Consider the following 15,565-nt stretch of genomic DNA (forward strand, 5'->3'; position numbering starts at 1 on the left):
CTCTAGTCTTTTCCATACACCTATGGTATTTTCTCATCCTTTAATTATCTCACTTTTTTCTAACCCGTTTGTCGATAATGTAAAACTCTTGAACACACATCCAAGTATGACAATCTTCTCACAAAACTATCTTATACTACTTTCCTTCGCAGCCTTTGTACCAGTTTTTCATCACTGGTAATTGCAACCACCATTTTATGCACCTTGTCCTCGATTTTCTTATCTTCATTAGCTCTTATTCATTCCCAACTCATATTCTTAAACACTTGCTTGACCTTGCCATTTCACCTGACCTCAGTGCTCCCATTATCTCAATCAAAGAACCACTACCTTGAAGATAGACACCAAATGCTGGAGTAACTCAGTGGGCCAGGCAGCATCTCTGGAGAGAAGGAATGGGTGACGTTTTGGGTCGAGGCACTTCTTCAGGTCTACTCACATTGTCTGGCCCTATCCTCACCCCCTCTTTCTGTGTCTGGCCTGGTGAAAGCTCTCTCCCTATTTATCCATTATTGCACTTTCAATAGTATAACTTTCAGTTCTCCATTTGTCCCGCTTCTGTATCTACCTTGATTCCATTTGTGATGCTTTCATCCTCATTACAACCAGATCTTCTCCCCAAAATATAAGAATGTCACAAATCAAACGTTTTGACTGTTATGTTAGGTACATAAACTTGCACTTTTAATTAGGTGTATTATGAATATAACAACACCTCGCAGTGCTCCCGATAAAGGTGCTGGAACGCCTTGACGTGTTCAATGGCGATACCGTCAGGTAATGTCTTCCCCTGCAAGTCAATTTCAACAAACTCTGGTAGAGCCCGAGAGGCATCTGAAATATATTACACAATGAAGAATGCAACAAGTTAAAATGCTTGCAATCAAATCACTAAACTCTCAAAGGAGAATCTGAACACACTCGATCAATTGTCAAGCTCTTGAACAATATGGTGAGAATGTTACTTTTACAGTTCTGTAGTTGTATATTTGAGTTCTAAAGCAGTCCAATAATTGAACCTGTCAATTTCAAATATAAAAATTCAGAAATTGTTTTCACACCATTAGATTAAATATCCAATTGGAAGAAGATATTAAGAGTTTGTACGAGTTGTGCTGCATTGCTTTTGGTTATTTCCAAAAAAGATTCATTTATGATCATGGAGGTGTCAATAAGCATGACATTGTAAATTGAGGTGCTTAAAGTTAGATCAACCCATGTAAAATTGATCAAAGAAAAATATGGATTAAATATTTTCCAATGGATTGAACAACTATTAATTTGATAACCAGAGCACATTAATAAGGGGAGAAGGTAGACATAAAAGCTGGAGAAACTCAGCGGGTGAGGCTGCATCTATGGAGCGAAGGAATAGGCGACGTTTCGGGTCGAGACCCTTCTTCAGACTGAATGAGGGGACAGATTATTTGCATCAAAGATGATCATCAGAGCATCATAGACAACAATCCCTTATATCGAAGATAGACTCAAGATGTTGGAGTAACTCAGCGGGACAGGCAGCATTTCTGGAATCCATTATATCCTTTGTCTGTGATGAATACATACTTTTGCATGCCACCCCTTCTATCTCTATTATTATATCAACAGAGATGTCTACTGCTTTCCTTGATCCATTAAGTTATATTGTAGATTTTCACCTCAAATAGATATCAATAAGATTACTAAGCAGTTCATGAAAATATATGGCGTATGATTTTGTACTTCAGTAAAGTGCCTCAAAGCCCCATTCTGCATCTCCACCGTTATCTCTCATGAATGGAGCATTTTCTGGAAGGCTCAAACTTCAGCACAGCAGTAAAATAAAAGATAGATACAAATAAGGTAAAAAAAGAAATATATATATTTGTTTAAACCATGGGAAGAATGAGATAATGCAACATTCAGATAAATTAGTCAGTGAAACAGACAATAGATTTTGGCTTCACTGATGAGCTGAAAATCGGTGAAAGCGTCACTATGTTCCCATTCGTGACTACCATAGCACTGCAATACAAAGTCTATGTACTGCTCCTGCTACAAAGGATGTAGATCAACTCCAGTAACTCACCCAAGAATTGCTGATATTGCTGCACCTGAGCACTGATATCTGACAGGCCACCAGCCTGCTGTTGCCCAACTCCCATGCCATTTGTCATCCCTTCCACCTTCTGGATTGGCTTGAGTCTGTAACATGGAGAAAACGGACTGAAATACAGTCCATTCCTTTATGGTCAAAGTAGCATTTTCCAAAAAAGTTTAATATAGAACACGTCTTTTTTCCCAGTGTTGACATTTGATCCAGAATTGTAATCCAGAAGCAATTAATGATCCAAATGGGACAGTCCATCATAAAAGATCTCTCAAACATCAACACTGATACCACAGTGACCTGGAAGTTAACATCTAACAAAGCTCTTAGAAGTGCCATCCACTGCTTTCACCATAATAAGTGGTGACAGAAACTTCAGGACACCAAAATGCCCAACATGGTGATGACAAAATTAATCATGAAATTTGCAATTCTTCATTCATGATGCAACAACTGTTATTCTCTAAGGATCTGCAACAGGGGCGTCAGCTTTACATCACCTGAATGCCTGAAGGATCACGAAAGCACGTGCAATAAATTGCTTGAATAAGGACAGAAAGATGCAAAGGAACAAAGAGAAACTCAGCAAGTGGCCAAAGTAACGGAGGATAGGGTATAGTGCAGGGAATTATAAAACAATCTGTGTAGATCAGAGAATGACAAGTTGCTGGGTCTAAATCCTGGAACTCCCTGCCCAACAGCACTGTGGAGTACCTTCACCATAAGGACCGCAGTGGTTCAGGGCAGCAGCTCACGAACATCTTCTCCAGAGCAGTTAAGGATGGGCAATAAATGCTGGCCTTGCCTGCGATGCCCTAATCCCAAAAATGAATTAATTAAATCCTAAATGATAAAGAGACAAGCAGCAATGGTGAAATAAAGAGATTTAGCAATCCACGAAAACAAATTACTGAATATTTATTACCTAGATGTGCAGCAAAGTAATCAAATTAAAAGTAATTGAAAAGTTGACCATTACATTAAAAGTTGAAATTTATGCTATTGTTTTACAAATCAGTGGTCAGATCTTAAATAGAGCGCTATTTTCAGTTCAAGCACCAAACGCTAGGAAATACAATTTGGCCTTGGTAGAAATACAGCATAATGCCGAGGTTTAAATTATGAAGACAGATAATTTGTATGCTTTGGGTTTTTTTAATTGATAGCTGTCTCAATTGAGCTGTCTAAATGAACAGAAATTTCTCAGGGTAGAAAATCAGCCTATGTTGGTCCAACATTAAAAGCAGGTAAAATGCTGGCATCTATGACAAAAGGATGTTACAATAGATATATTGAAAAGACTGGACAGAGTAGGCATGGATTTATGAAAGGAAAATCATATTTGACTAATATACTGGAGTTAAAGAACTCCAGTTCTTGGGAGTTAACCATGCCAATCAAATAGATAGGAGTGTGTTTGGATTTTCAAAATGCTTTTATAGAATTCTCAGTCAGGAGGTTGGTGAATGAGATTAAAGCACATGCAATTGCAAAGGAAAAAAAATGATTAACAGATAGAAAGCAAAGTGGAAATAAGTCCTTTGAAAAAAAACAAAACTGGAGGTGCTGGAAATCTGATATAAAAACAAAAAATGCTGGAAACACTCATCAGGTCAGGCAGCAGCTTTGGAAAGAGACGCAGTTAACTTTACAAGATGATGAAGGTTCCCCTGTGCAAGAACTAGGAAAGAAAGTTTCTATTTCCACAGATACTGCTGAGTATTTCCAGTTTTAATAAACAGATCTCTATCAGATTATCAGGCTGTGACTCGTGGGTGTTGCAGGAGTTGGTGCTTGGGATGCAGTTATTTACAATCTTTAGCAAAAATTTGGCTGAAGGGACCAAATGTTATGTTTCTAAGTTTGCTGATGATACAAAGCTCAGAGAGAATGCAGGCAGGGAAGAGGATTAAAAGGGGTTTAAGGGAATATAGTTATGGGCAAGAACATGACAAATTGAATTTTATGCAGAAAAGTGAGATTAGCAATTTCAGTGCACAATACAGTAAGTAACAATATTATAATATTAGGGCAGTCCATGGTTCAAGCAATCCATCTGTAGCAGAATGATTTCAAGCCTTGTTCACAATCCTTTTCTATTGTATTAAAAAATATCCCCTTAATCAAATCTCACTGAATGCAAAGTGCTGATACTGAAAACTAATGGATTTGATGGTACAATAAAGATTATTGGACTTCGTTAAGCATGTACCTTCTCATTAATCATAGAAAGCACTATTGGGACCATTGCGCTTGCATTTTAGCGATTAGTTGTCTTAAAAATATATACTTCCACAATCTGAATCAGTTGTAGATTCAAAATTGCCGCCTCTTCACTAGCATTAGCATGACGGGATCTTTGCTTACTCACCTCTGCTTCTGTGTGAATGGCTGTTGTCTTATGGCCAAGTGTTGCTGATCCTCGATCAGTCGAATTAGTGGTGAGTTTGCTTTAATCCGAAGCCCATAGTAATGATACTTCGAGTTTCCCCTAAAAAAATGAAGATAAACATTTGATAGTCGTAATATAATTTCTTATAAAATGCATACGAGGAGTGGATGATCAACCGTGATTTGAGTCAGAAACATCAATTCAAGTCTTACATTATTTGATACAACTGCATTGCTCAGTTATGAGCCTAGAATGCACAGAGTACACAAGAGTGATATGAATCTTTGTGTCACATACATTTACCACATTGGTCCACATACACGCACTTTGCATATAATGTTGATTTTTAGTTTAGTTTAGTTTTGAGATACAGCACGGAAACAGGCCCTTCGACCCACCGGGTCCGCGCCGACCAGCGATCCCCGCACATTAACACTATCCTACACCCACTACGGACAATTTTTACATTTACCAAGCCAATTAACCTATAAACCTGTACGTCTTTGGAATATGGGAGGAAACCGGAGATCTCAGAGAAAACCCACGCAGGTCACGGGGAGAACGTACAAACTCCGTACAGACAACACCCATAATCGGGATCTAACCCTGTCTCCGGAGCTGCATTCGCTGTAAGGCAGTAACTCTACCGCTGCGCCACCATGACTGCCATGATTGTTGGAAAGCAGGTCCAAACACCAGGTAAGACTGTTGCACCTAGCATTAATGGATCCATATTTGGAACTCCTGGCTGTTCACCAGCAGAAATGGTTTAATTTCTTGACCATGCAAACTGAAGCAAGTCAGTCAAAGGGCAGTTAAGGATGGCCAAATGCCAGCCTTTTCAACAATGTCAACACTTCAAGAAACAAATTTTAAAGTAGGGAGATCCATGCGGCCAACAGGCAAATTGCTACATGTCCTCTGAGAATCAGTATTTTAGTGCACATTTCACAACAAGGGACAATTTCCAGGCCACAATATTTACATCTACATTCTTGTGCAGATGAAATTCATAATAACAAATGAATCCCTTCGGTCAATATGAACTTCAAACATTCCAAGTCATAAACTGACCAATGGCCAAAATGATTCTCAAAAACACCGTAAGTGTTTGGTTTGCCTCGCCCTGTAATCAATCCATCACTACTGGGATAATTCCAACTCGAGACAAGAAATATAGAGTAAAGGAATGTAAATAAATACAAATTCTGTTATATTCCTCCTTTCCTCAATCTTTGTAAATATCTCCTTCATTTTGCTTTTATTCTACTTTTCCATGCATTTTTTAGAATTTCAAAACAGTTCTAATATCGACTAATTTGCAATTTCACCACCTTATTCAGTACTACACACATTAATCTTTACAAAAGTAAGATGCCAAGATAAGTTAAGATTAATCTCATAATTTAGCAGTTTCCATTGATCACCCTTCGGTGAACCATTCGTAATTACTTTTGAAACTTTCCAAAGTTTAGGAGCAATATCAGTTCTGGCCACACAGTGGTGCCACAGCACATTGCTAAACATTTTACAGAATTAAAGTACAGAATCCAAAAGCCTGGCACTGCAGATGTGGAAATGTGAAGTAACAGCAGTTTGCATTAAACAGATTGACAACATCTATGGAGGGAGAAAAAGAATGAACATTTCAGAATAAGAAACAGAAACATAGGTGCAGGAGGAGGCCATTCGGCCCTTCCAGCCAGCACCACCATTCATTGTGATCATGGCTGATCGCCCCCTATCAATAACCCGTGCCTGCCTTCTCCCCATATCCCTTGACTCCACTAGCTCCTTGAGATCTATCTAACTAATCTATCTAAATAATGACGTCTTCAGAACCGAGATAAGTTAGAAATGAAATATGTTAAAATTGCAGAGATGGGGAAAGGGCAAAGAGAACATAAGGGAAGGATTATGATGGGGCAACAATAGAGTTGCTGCCTAACAGCACTTACAGCACCGGAGATCCGAGTTTGATCCTAACTATATCTGTATGGAGTCTCTACGGTGCTGTCCGTACGGAGTTTGCATATTTACCGTGTGACCTTGTGGTTTTCTCCAAGGTCTTCGGTTTCATCCCACACTCTAAAGATGTAGAGGTTTGTAGGTTAATTAGCTGAGAATAAATGTAAATTGTCCCTAGTGTGTGTAGGATAGTGTTAATGTGCGGGGATCGCAGGTCAGTGCAACTTGGTGGATCAAAGGGCCTGTTTCCGCTCTGTATCTCTAAACTAATCTAAACTATGATAGAATGAAGTGCAAGAGAAAGTAAGATACATAAGTCCTAGTGGTGCTGATTGAAATAGGTGAATAACAAAACGTACGTGGAGAGGAGATCTAAATAGGAGATTGAGTGTAAACTGAAACACTAGCAAAGGATAGAAAAATAAAAAGACACTGAATGGCAGGAATGTGAAATCGTTCTCTTTATCTTGTGTCATCAAGCCTATGATATGCCATCATAAAAAGAGGTGCAGTTCTACAAGTGTTTGTTGAGCTTTGTCTTAATCCGCCTTTATTCGTTTACCCGACTTTCTAGAGTAGGTAGGTAAAAAATATTAACATTGCTACGATAGTCAGTTTAATAATTAATACAAGATCATCAAATTGACAAGCCAAAGCAGTTACTTCAGATAATGGGTTTAGTTTAGTTAAGAGATACAGTGTGGAAACAGGCACTTCGGCCCACCGAGTCTGCGCCGACCAGCGATCCCCACACACTAACACTATCCTACACACACTAAGGACAATTTATAATTTTAACCAAGTCAATTAGCCCATAACACTGTATGTCTTTGGAATGTGGGAGGAAACCAGAGATCCTGGAGAAAACCCACGCAGGTCACAGGGAGAACGTACAAACTCCGTTCTTTTGGAATGTAAGCAGGGTTACATTAAACTGCCATTTTGATTAGAATAATGAGATGACAAAAGCTCAATAAATTACAATTAAAATTGACATGTCACCCCAATAAAATGTTTTAATACTGACATTGTAAAGTAATGTCATAAGTCATAGTCTCTGTACTGTACACTGACAATGACAATTAAAATTGAATCTGAATCTGAATCTGAATCTGTAAAGATTCTTGATAAGTTTAATTTCAGTTAGGAGGGAGGAAAAACTGAAAGTAACAAATTATTTTATAATACTAGTCTAACCATTTTAAGTTTAACAAATGACTTTCAAAAGACAGTTTGGTCTGCAATCCCAAACTTTGCTGTATACTCTGTGAAAATTTTAAGGTAAGAGCTAACCTTGTGCCAAGTCTCCGAGTCCGGAGTCCCATAAATACTGATCGTATCAGTTTGCCAAATGAGGCAGCATTTACTGGCTCTAGTTTTTGCTCCTGACAGTGTAGCAGGTAATGACAGTACAAAGTGCTTCGGGGCAAGCTAACTCCTTCTGCAGTTTCATAGTTATCCAATAACCACTGAACCTGTGCAAAAACAAAAAAGAACGGATTTTTATCATTTTGATATGTTACTTCCTTGCAATATCATTTTATTGTAAATCTAATTATTTAAATGCAATTTAAAAGGGCTAATTCAACAATTCAGTATTAAATGTATAATATTTAACAGTGCAATTCCACAGAAGAGAAACAAAAGACAATTCATGCAATAATATATATTTTTTGAATTTTATTTAAAATGCAGCATTCAAACAGTAATTTTAATTAGTAACAGATCTGCTGTCACATTGCTAACATTGCAAAAGGGAAAATGAATTGGGATGGACTTAACTTGCAGATTGGGTCAAAATATGGCATGACAGGTTTGTTATTGTAAAACCCTTATTTGAATTGATTCCAATGGAAATAAAAAATGCTTAGTTTCTAATGCAAGTAAAATTTTATTGACAAGAAAATCGAACATTTGCCCCATTTTATAATTTATAATTGTCACAATCTTTCTCTCGGTAAATCTCTATTTTTCTCACTCTTTTTCGTTCTTTCTCATTCTTCCTCTCTCCCTCTTTCTATAAGCCTTTCCACCCATTGTCTTTCTTCTGCATAACTCCCTCTCTCTGCTCTGCCTGAAGGTACAAGATTCACATATACATTAATATCGTGCCACTGTTTCTATTCACATTAATTTCTTAGGTACTTAAGTGATACCATATTTAAAAAAATAATAAACAAAGCTCTCTGAAAGTGATCTACCCAACACACACAGTAATTTAGTCTTCTACATAGCACTTCTGTTCATTGTGAATCAATTGAATGCACTGCGCAAACCGTTTGTGCTTTTTAGGTGTATTTTTGTGATATATGTTATATAAAAGGCTCAGTAGTGCACTGCTAGTTTCAAAACCCTACACCAAATTAATCCTACAATAGTTCTACAACATAGTTCAATATTTCTTTAACATATTTCAAAATTGTGTTTAATTATGTAATTTTATTACAGACATAATTCAGTATCATTGATAACATGTACAAAGTCTGTAAATATATTATACTATACTGAAAAGCAGTCTTGTAATAATCTGGAATTCTCCATTCATAATTTTAGGAGGTTTGTCAAAATTTGTTTGCATTCTAATATATTCCTTAATTAAACACCAATTCAGTAAAACAAAAGTCTAATCAAATCATTTTTAATTGAGTATCTGAGTCTAAGAAGCTATGAATCTGGGAGTTCAAGTGCGTATATATAAAGCACAGATTTTTCATATTAGTAATTTAAAATATGGGAACTCTCATGTGAGATGTAGCCGCAATACTCAGTGCAATTATTATTCTAAACATTTTATATATTCAATATTCAATTGCCTCTTTTTTACTTCATATCCAATTTTTATTCCAATCTTGATGTACAAATTCTTCTGCAAATACTTTAAATGCTATTCCACTAGACAACAGAAATTAATCTTGCTGTTCTAGATGCTTATTATCTCTTTTTTTTTTAAAGAGCATCCCTCCTTTAAAATATATTTTATCTGGAAAAAGCCAATTAAATTTGAGCACAAAGGTAATTGCAATTAAACTGCGACAGGTGATCTTGTGATTCAGATCTTCAACATTCTGTTTGGGAGGTAGGTGTCTAACAATTGTGCTATTGACCATCCTTATTGAACAATACAAAACAGAAATCCCAGGGGAGTCAGCACTTGGAAGAGTTGACCGGTGACTCACTGTGGCTGGAGAGGCACGCATGGTGTGACTGTAAGACTGACTGGAGCTCCCCAGCATGTAACCTCCCTGGATGACATAGGTCCCTCCTCCTGGGTTGGCCACAATCTGCCCTCCCGTCACATACATTGGCACCGTTCCACTACTGACCACGTTCTGCGAAGTCACCGGCGTGGCAACCTGGTTTGGCGTCCCCTGAGATTCATAGTAACTCCCGCCTGTGTTCTGGTTGTACAGCTGAGTTTCAGAATAAGGGTAGTTGTTTGAACGTCTGAAATGAAAAAGTAAGGCAGCGGATCCACAAAGATGACTTTAGTGACAGTTTGTCGACATATTGAAAAGTACATTTAAAAACCTTTTCATAGTCATAGTCAATTTAATTGTCATTTGGACCCCTTGAGGTCCAAACGAAATGCCGTTTCTGCAGCCATACATTACAAACAAATAGACCCCAGACACAACATAATTTACAATTTTACATAAACATCCATCACATTGCTGTGATGGAAGGCCAAAAAAAACTTACTGATTGTAAGAGTTAAAATATATCGCATGGAATTAAATATTATTAATTATTTTGTTACCAAAGAGGGGCATGCAGTTCTTTTAATTTGTTCCATAGATAGCCTTTCTCTAAAACAAAACAGGCATTCATTATGATAATAATATTAAATGCAGGTATTGAGTTCATCAAATGAATCTGAAGGTACAAAATGTGTGCATTTCGAATATTATGTAATGTTATCAAGGAGGGGTGGTTGCAGTTAATGCAAATATGTTCTGTAAAGCTGTAAACACTGTTTGAAACATAACTATAGCTAATCGGATATATTTGTTATAACAATCTAAAATTCTGAGATCAATGTCTGAGACAGTTGCTTAATAATAAAAACTGATTTCAATCAGAATTTGATTAAATTGAAGGTTTGTTGCATCAATTGGTAAATAAATAGTAATGCAAATTCACAGTACAGGTATAGCAATTGTATCTATGTTTATAGCAGCAAGTACTACAAAATTAATTTTTGTAAGATAATTGACACTTGCTTCCCTCCAAGTAATTTTTGATCAATTTGTGTTGGTGCTAAGATAGGCAAGATAGTAATCAATTTTACATTTACTCATGTAGATTAACAATTACATATTTGGGGCCTTCTTTTGTACTTTGAAGATTCTAATTCCTTTTTTTTTAAAATTAACTATACAAACTTCCAGTTTTAAGAATAACATGGGTTCCATTATCAAGCACATTTTTATTTATCAATGTCCGTGAAGTGTTCTGACAGTCAATATTTCTACTCACATTGTGCTTCCTGTATAGCTGGCATCACCCCCTTCTACATACTGCACCTGGTTCGAGTAGACATGTTGAACAGGCTGCACTGGGACCTGTTGTAACTGCTGAACCTAAACATTGAGATTATCCAGAGAGAAAAGGTCATTATGGAGCATCATCTATTAGTTAGAAATATTAACAAGATTTATTTTGAAGCAAAGTACTACTTTTTCTTTAATATACTCCCCATTTAAATAATATGACTTAAAGTCTACATGTACATTACTGGGCACAGTTCAAATCCAAACTTCACCACTCATTCCCACAAGCATTCTTTTAATAATCTTTCAATCTTCCAGAGGCCTTTACCCAGGGTAGGAGATTCAAGAACTAGAGGACATTGTTTAAGGTGAGAGGGGAAAGATTTAATTGGAACCTGAAGGGCAATTTTTCCATTCAGAGGATGGCGGGTAACTGGAATAAACTGCCAGAGGAAGTAGTTGAGGTAGGTGCAATACAACATTTAAAAGACACTTGAATAGGTACATGGATAGGAAAGGTTTAGAGGGATATAGACCAAATGCAGGCAAATGTGATATGTTTGGATGGGGCATCTTGAATGGCATGGGCAAGTTGGGTGGAAAGGTCTGTATCCGTACTATAGGACAAAATAACAAAATGATCTATTTGCAGCCACTATTCACAATTGAAATTATTGCAAGCAAATTATTATTTATATAATTATCAGTCTTATAAATTATGCATGCATTGCAACGTCTACACTACTGTGAATGTGTTGCACAATTGGTTTTCTAAACCAATGCAGGTGCTAACCATGCAGTTCAGTCCATTTTTACTGGACTACTACTTGTCTGACTAGTCTAATTACAATACATATTGCAAGCTTATCTTAACAAATGCTATTTTAAACGTACAATAATTATTTTGCATCCCCATAGAATATTTAGCTATCCATCATAGGACTTTCCTATAGGAACTACACATCAAAAACTAAACTATAATTTCTGATTTTTCAATAGAATTTTATTTTCATTATTACCCACAGAAAATGTTTCCTTATATTCAGTTGAGGCAATAATAAAAAGGTCAATTTCATCATTTTAAACATGCAATTTAAACATGTCCAAACTCACTTTTAAGATATTTTAGATTGAATGCTAAATGTTTAAATAGAAATATAAAGGTTTATTTTTTATCGAGAAGTTTGATCACCTAAGTTTCCAGATGCTCAAACATCTATCTGACTTGGGACATGTAGATGGCTAGTGCATGTGCCTTTAACATAGTGACCTCACTACCCTTAACCACTCCCCTTATTAGGTGTATACACGCTCCCTCCCTGGTGTCTCTCTCTCTAGCTACGGTGACAGACCACGTACAGCTAAGATAGTAATAATTTGAACAGTTAATAAAACTACAGTTAAGACAAAGTGTTGTTGAGACTTCTTTACATGGTGTCAGAAGTGGGATTATTTACAGGACAAAAAGGTTCAGCAAGAATCACTAAATGTGTTTGCCTCATTTTATATTTGTTTGCCAGTATATTACTTTCTAGAAAGCTCGTGACTTTGTCCACAGAGGTACAATAATAAGTGCCAGATTCTGTGTTTCTATATTTACTAAAATACAATAGATAGACCAAATATCAACACAGGGTGCTAAGAACTTAAATAACGAACCCTTCCATCCATTCTTATAACTATTTCCTATTTAACCTACTTTAAGCGCAGTTGGTCCAGTTCCGAAAACTAATGCCTGAGGGACTCGCTGAACCTTGACTCGCTGCTCAGGGCTGGCTGGTAACATGGAGAAAAATGGAACCTGCTCAATAATCACTTTCTGCTCTGTGCTGGGTAGATGCTGGGGTGTAAATCGAATCACTTCAACTCTCGGTGCTGAGGTAGAGGGCATCATGTGTAGGACGTGCACTTTGTGTTCTGGACTCAACGCTTGGGAATTTCCTAACTGATGTTCTTCGTGAATACTGTTCCTTGAGCCGGGAGAATCGGCAACTACCTGCAGCTTCTGATCTTTCTCTAGCAAACTGGAAATGTCATTCTCCGTGCTCTAGTGTATAATATAAGCAAATTATTCAGAATACAACGCACGTTCCAATGTAAAAAGTCACAAAGACGGAAGAAGGATGAACATGCCAGCATTGAATGGAATTGAACCAACAAATCATGAATAATCTGAACATTTAAGTGGTTTCTGAACGTACTGGAAATTAACTCTGTAGTATCTTAAAGGAGGGTATCAATCAATGAGGATCTCTATCCGGCTCCCATATAAAACCATAGCAAAAATTATTCTTAATTTAATATGAAAAATTATCGTTTATAAACATGGACAGTACAGGAAACAGAAAAGAAACAAGCTTCTGCTCATGAGGATGACCACAAAAATAATGAAAGGTACATAATCTGTGAAATATGTAACCGGACACTGTTTATCAATAATTTGGATACAAAAATAATTCCATTCTCCAGCATGGTTCATCCCCCCACTTAGACAAAAAATAGTTTACACAATTCACAAACATGCATATTAAAGCAACTGCAATAACTACATTGGTTATGGCCGCACACATTAATTTATTTATAAACCTCAGAGAGAAAGAAAAATTCAGACTTAATATTTATCCAAAAATAAACACTTAAAATTTAATTTGACTATCTCTCACTTAGAATTATTTTTTCCTCTAATTCCCATGGGAATTTTTCAGGGATCACTGAATACGAGAACAAACTTTGGTCGACTAAAGAACTAGTATTCAATTTTTTGTCTGTTTCATGAGGGGGTGAAAAGCAAAGTGTTTTTGAGGTGAGGGACCAGAACATGATTTTTAATGGCATTGGAATGGGGTCATGTGTTAATCCAAGACGTTTTACTCCATTCATTTTTAACTACTGCGGGTTCTTGCAGCTGCCAGTACTTAAACTTGCAGTTGTGACCCTGGTGCCCAGTCCTTAAAGCACTGGTTCGCGATCTCCAGCGTGGCACAAAGTTGAGCCGTTGATTGAAACTTGGCCACGAAGGGGTGGGGATTGGGGGTCCAAAAATGTTTTTGTTTTTTTAATTATGGATAATTCCAGTGAATGACACACAACTTTGCAGCTGTTGTGCAAAGTTCAGCAAGCAAGGGATAGGCAGGTAGACCGGTAGGAGCGCTCAATGTCGTCACAATATACATTGCAAGTCTCTGAGTGATTTTTCCAAGCCCTTGGACAAATTATTTCCCATTTAAACGGAGCAGAGGAACAGGCGCTCTGGTGAATACAGAGGCGACAAAGGAACCAGGGCCTGCCAAGGCAGAAGCTAAAGCTTCATTACTTCCAAACAATCCAACATTTTCTATACCAGGTCTTAATGGTTTATGAAAGTAGCTCCTCAAAAGGGTCATTAAGAATAGGCCATCAATGCTAGCCTTGGCTAGCATTGGCTATGTCCCATAAAACGATTAAAAATATAATATTTTTGTGGGATCTGGTTGGAGGCATATTGTCTGCCAAGCTTCCTTCATTAAAACAATGACTATATCTCATGTGGGTAAGAGAGGATATATAAATATAAGTCTCATTTTCGTTTTTTAAGGATGCCAGAAAATCAACAAACAACTGGTTTACTTCCCATATTTAGGAACTACAGACTATATCAGTGGATGGCACAGAGGCGTAGCAGTTGAGTTGCTGCCTTACAGCGCCAGAGACCCGGGTTCGATCCTGAATATGGGTACTGTCTGTACAGAGTTTGTGCGTTTGCCCTGTGACTGAGTGGGTTTCCTCCGGGTGCCCTGGTTTCCTCCCACACTCCAAAAATGTATGGGTTTGTAGGTTAATTGGCTTTGGTAAAATAGTAACTTGTCCCAAGTGTGTAGGATACTGCTGGTGTATGGGGTATTTGTTGGGCAGCGCAGACTCGGTGGGATGAAGGGCCTGTTTTTGTGCTGTTTCTCTGAAGTCTAAAGTCTGATTTTAGAGGAGAACAGCATCAAACTTGATTTGCTGATCCTAATTTCAATATTCCCCCTCCCAAAGCCACCCTCTCCATAAACTCCCAATTTCTTCCATTCCCACCCCAAACTCCCAATCCCAGCCCAATTCAATACTTAACTACCAATATCTCGGCTACATATAAAATGTCATATTTCTGTAAATGTCTCCTAGTGTGTAGTGAGTGATGTGAAAGTGGGATAACATAGAATTAGTGTGAATGGGTAATTGATGGCCAGCATGGACTCTGTGGGCCAAATGGCTTTTGCCGTATATCCAAACTCTAAACTAAACAAACATGTTCATCCTAGCTCACATATTTAATAGTTCAAACATGATTTAAGCAAATAGCAAAATTGCGTGGCAGAAAATAACTTTAATGACAGGAACTGTACTGTAATTTCTTTGTACAATTGTACATTTTAAAGTACAGTCATAATTAATGATTAACAAAGTTGGCTGATCTCAATTTAAACCACATTAATTTTAGTGGAATATAAATACAAAATAGAGATTTAAAAATAATCAACAATGTTTACCTCCTGAGAAACATGAACTTGCTGTAACGCTTGTACTGATAACTGTTGAACCTGGCTGGTTTTTGCAGCCTGTGGTGTTGTTTGTACAACAGATCTCTGCAGAGGCAAAATAACA

General features: G+C 37.2%; 1 protein-coding gene across 8 annotated transcripts in view; it reads right to left on the reverse strand.

Annotated features, from left to right (window-relative positions):
• Positions 1-15,565, reverse strand: part of rfx1a (regulatory factor X, 1a (influences HLA class II expression)) — a 75,519-nt gene that overhangs the window by 16,657 nt on the left and 43,297 nt on the right. For 2 of the 8 annotated variants that reach the window (XM_055664095.1, XM_055664091.1), the window contains 8 exons: positions 15,451-15,546; positions 10,926-11,029; positions 9,626-9,893; positions 7,743-7,924; positions 6,522-6,569; positions 4,461-4,580; positions 2,069-2,205; positions 716-834 (listed from right to left, as the gene is read on the reverse strand). In XM_055664095.1, coding sequence (XP_055520070.1) covers positions 716-834; positions 2,069-2,205; positions 4,461-4,580; positions 6,522-6,569; positions 7,743-7,924; positions 9,626-9,893; positions 10,926-11,029; positions 15,451-15,546 — 1,074 coding nt within the window. The remainder of the gene's footprint in view (positions 1-715; positions 835-2,068; positions 2,206-4,460; positions 4,581-6,521; positions 6,570-7,742; positions 7,925-9,625; positions 9,894-10,925; positions 11,030-15,450; positions 15,547-15,565) is intronic. The other 6 variants (XM_055664090.1, XM_055664089.1, XM_055664097.1 and 3 more) reach the window with 4 other exon arrangements.

This window comes from Leucoraja erinacea, chromosome 39, assembly GCF_028641065.1.
Source record: "Leucoraja erinacea ecotype New England chromosome 39, Leri_hhj_1, whole genome shotgun sequence".
Classification (NCBI taxonomy): Eukaryota; Metazoa; Chordata; class Chondrichthyes; order Rajiformes; family Rajidae; genus Leucoraja; species Leucoraja erinaceus.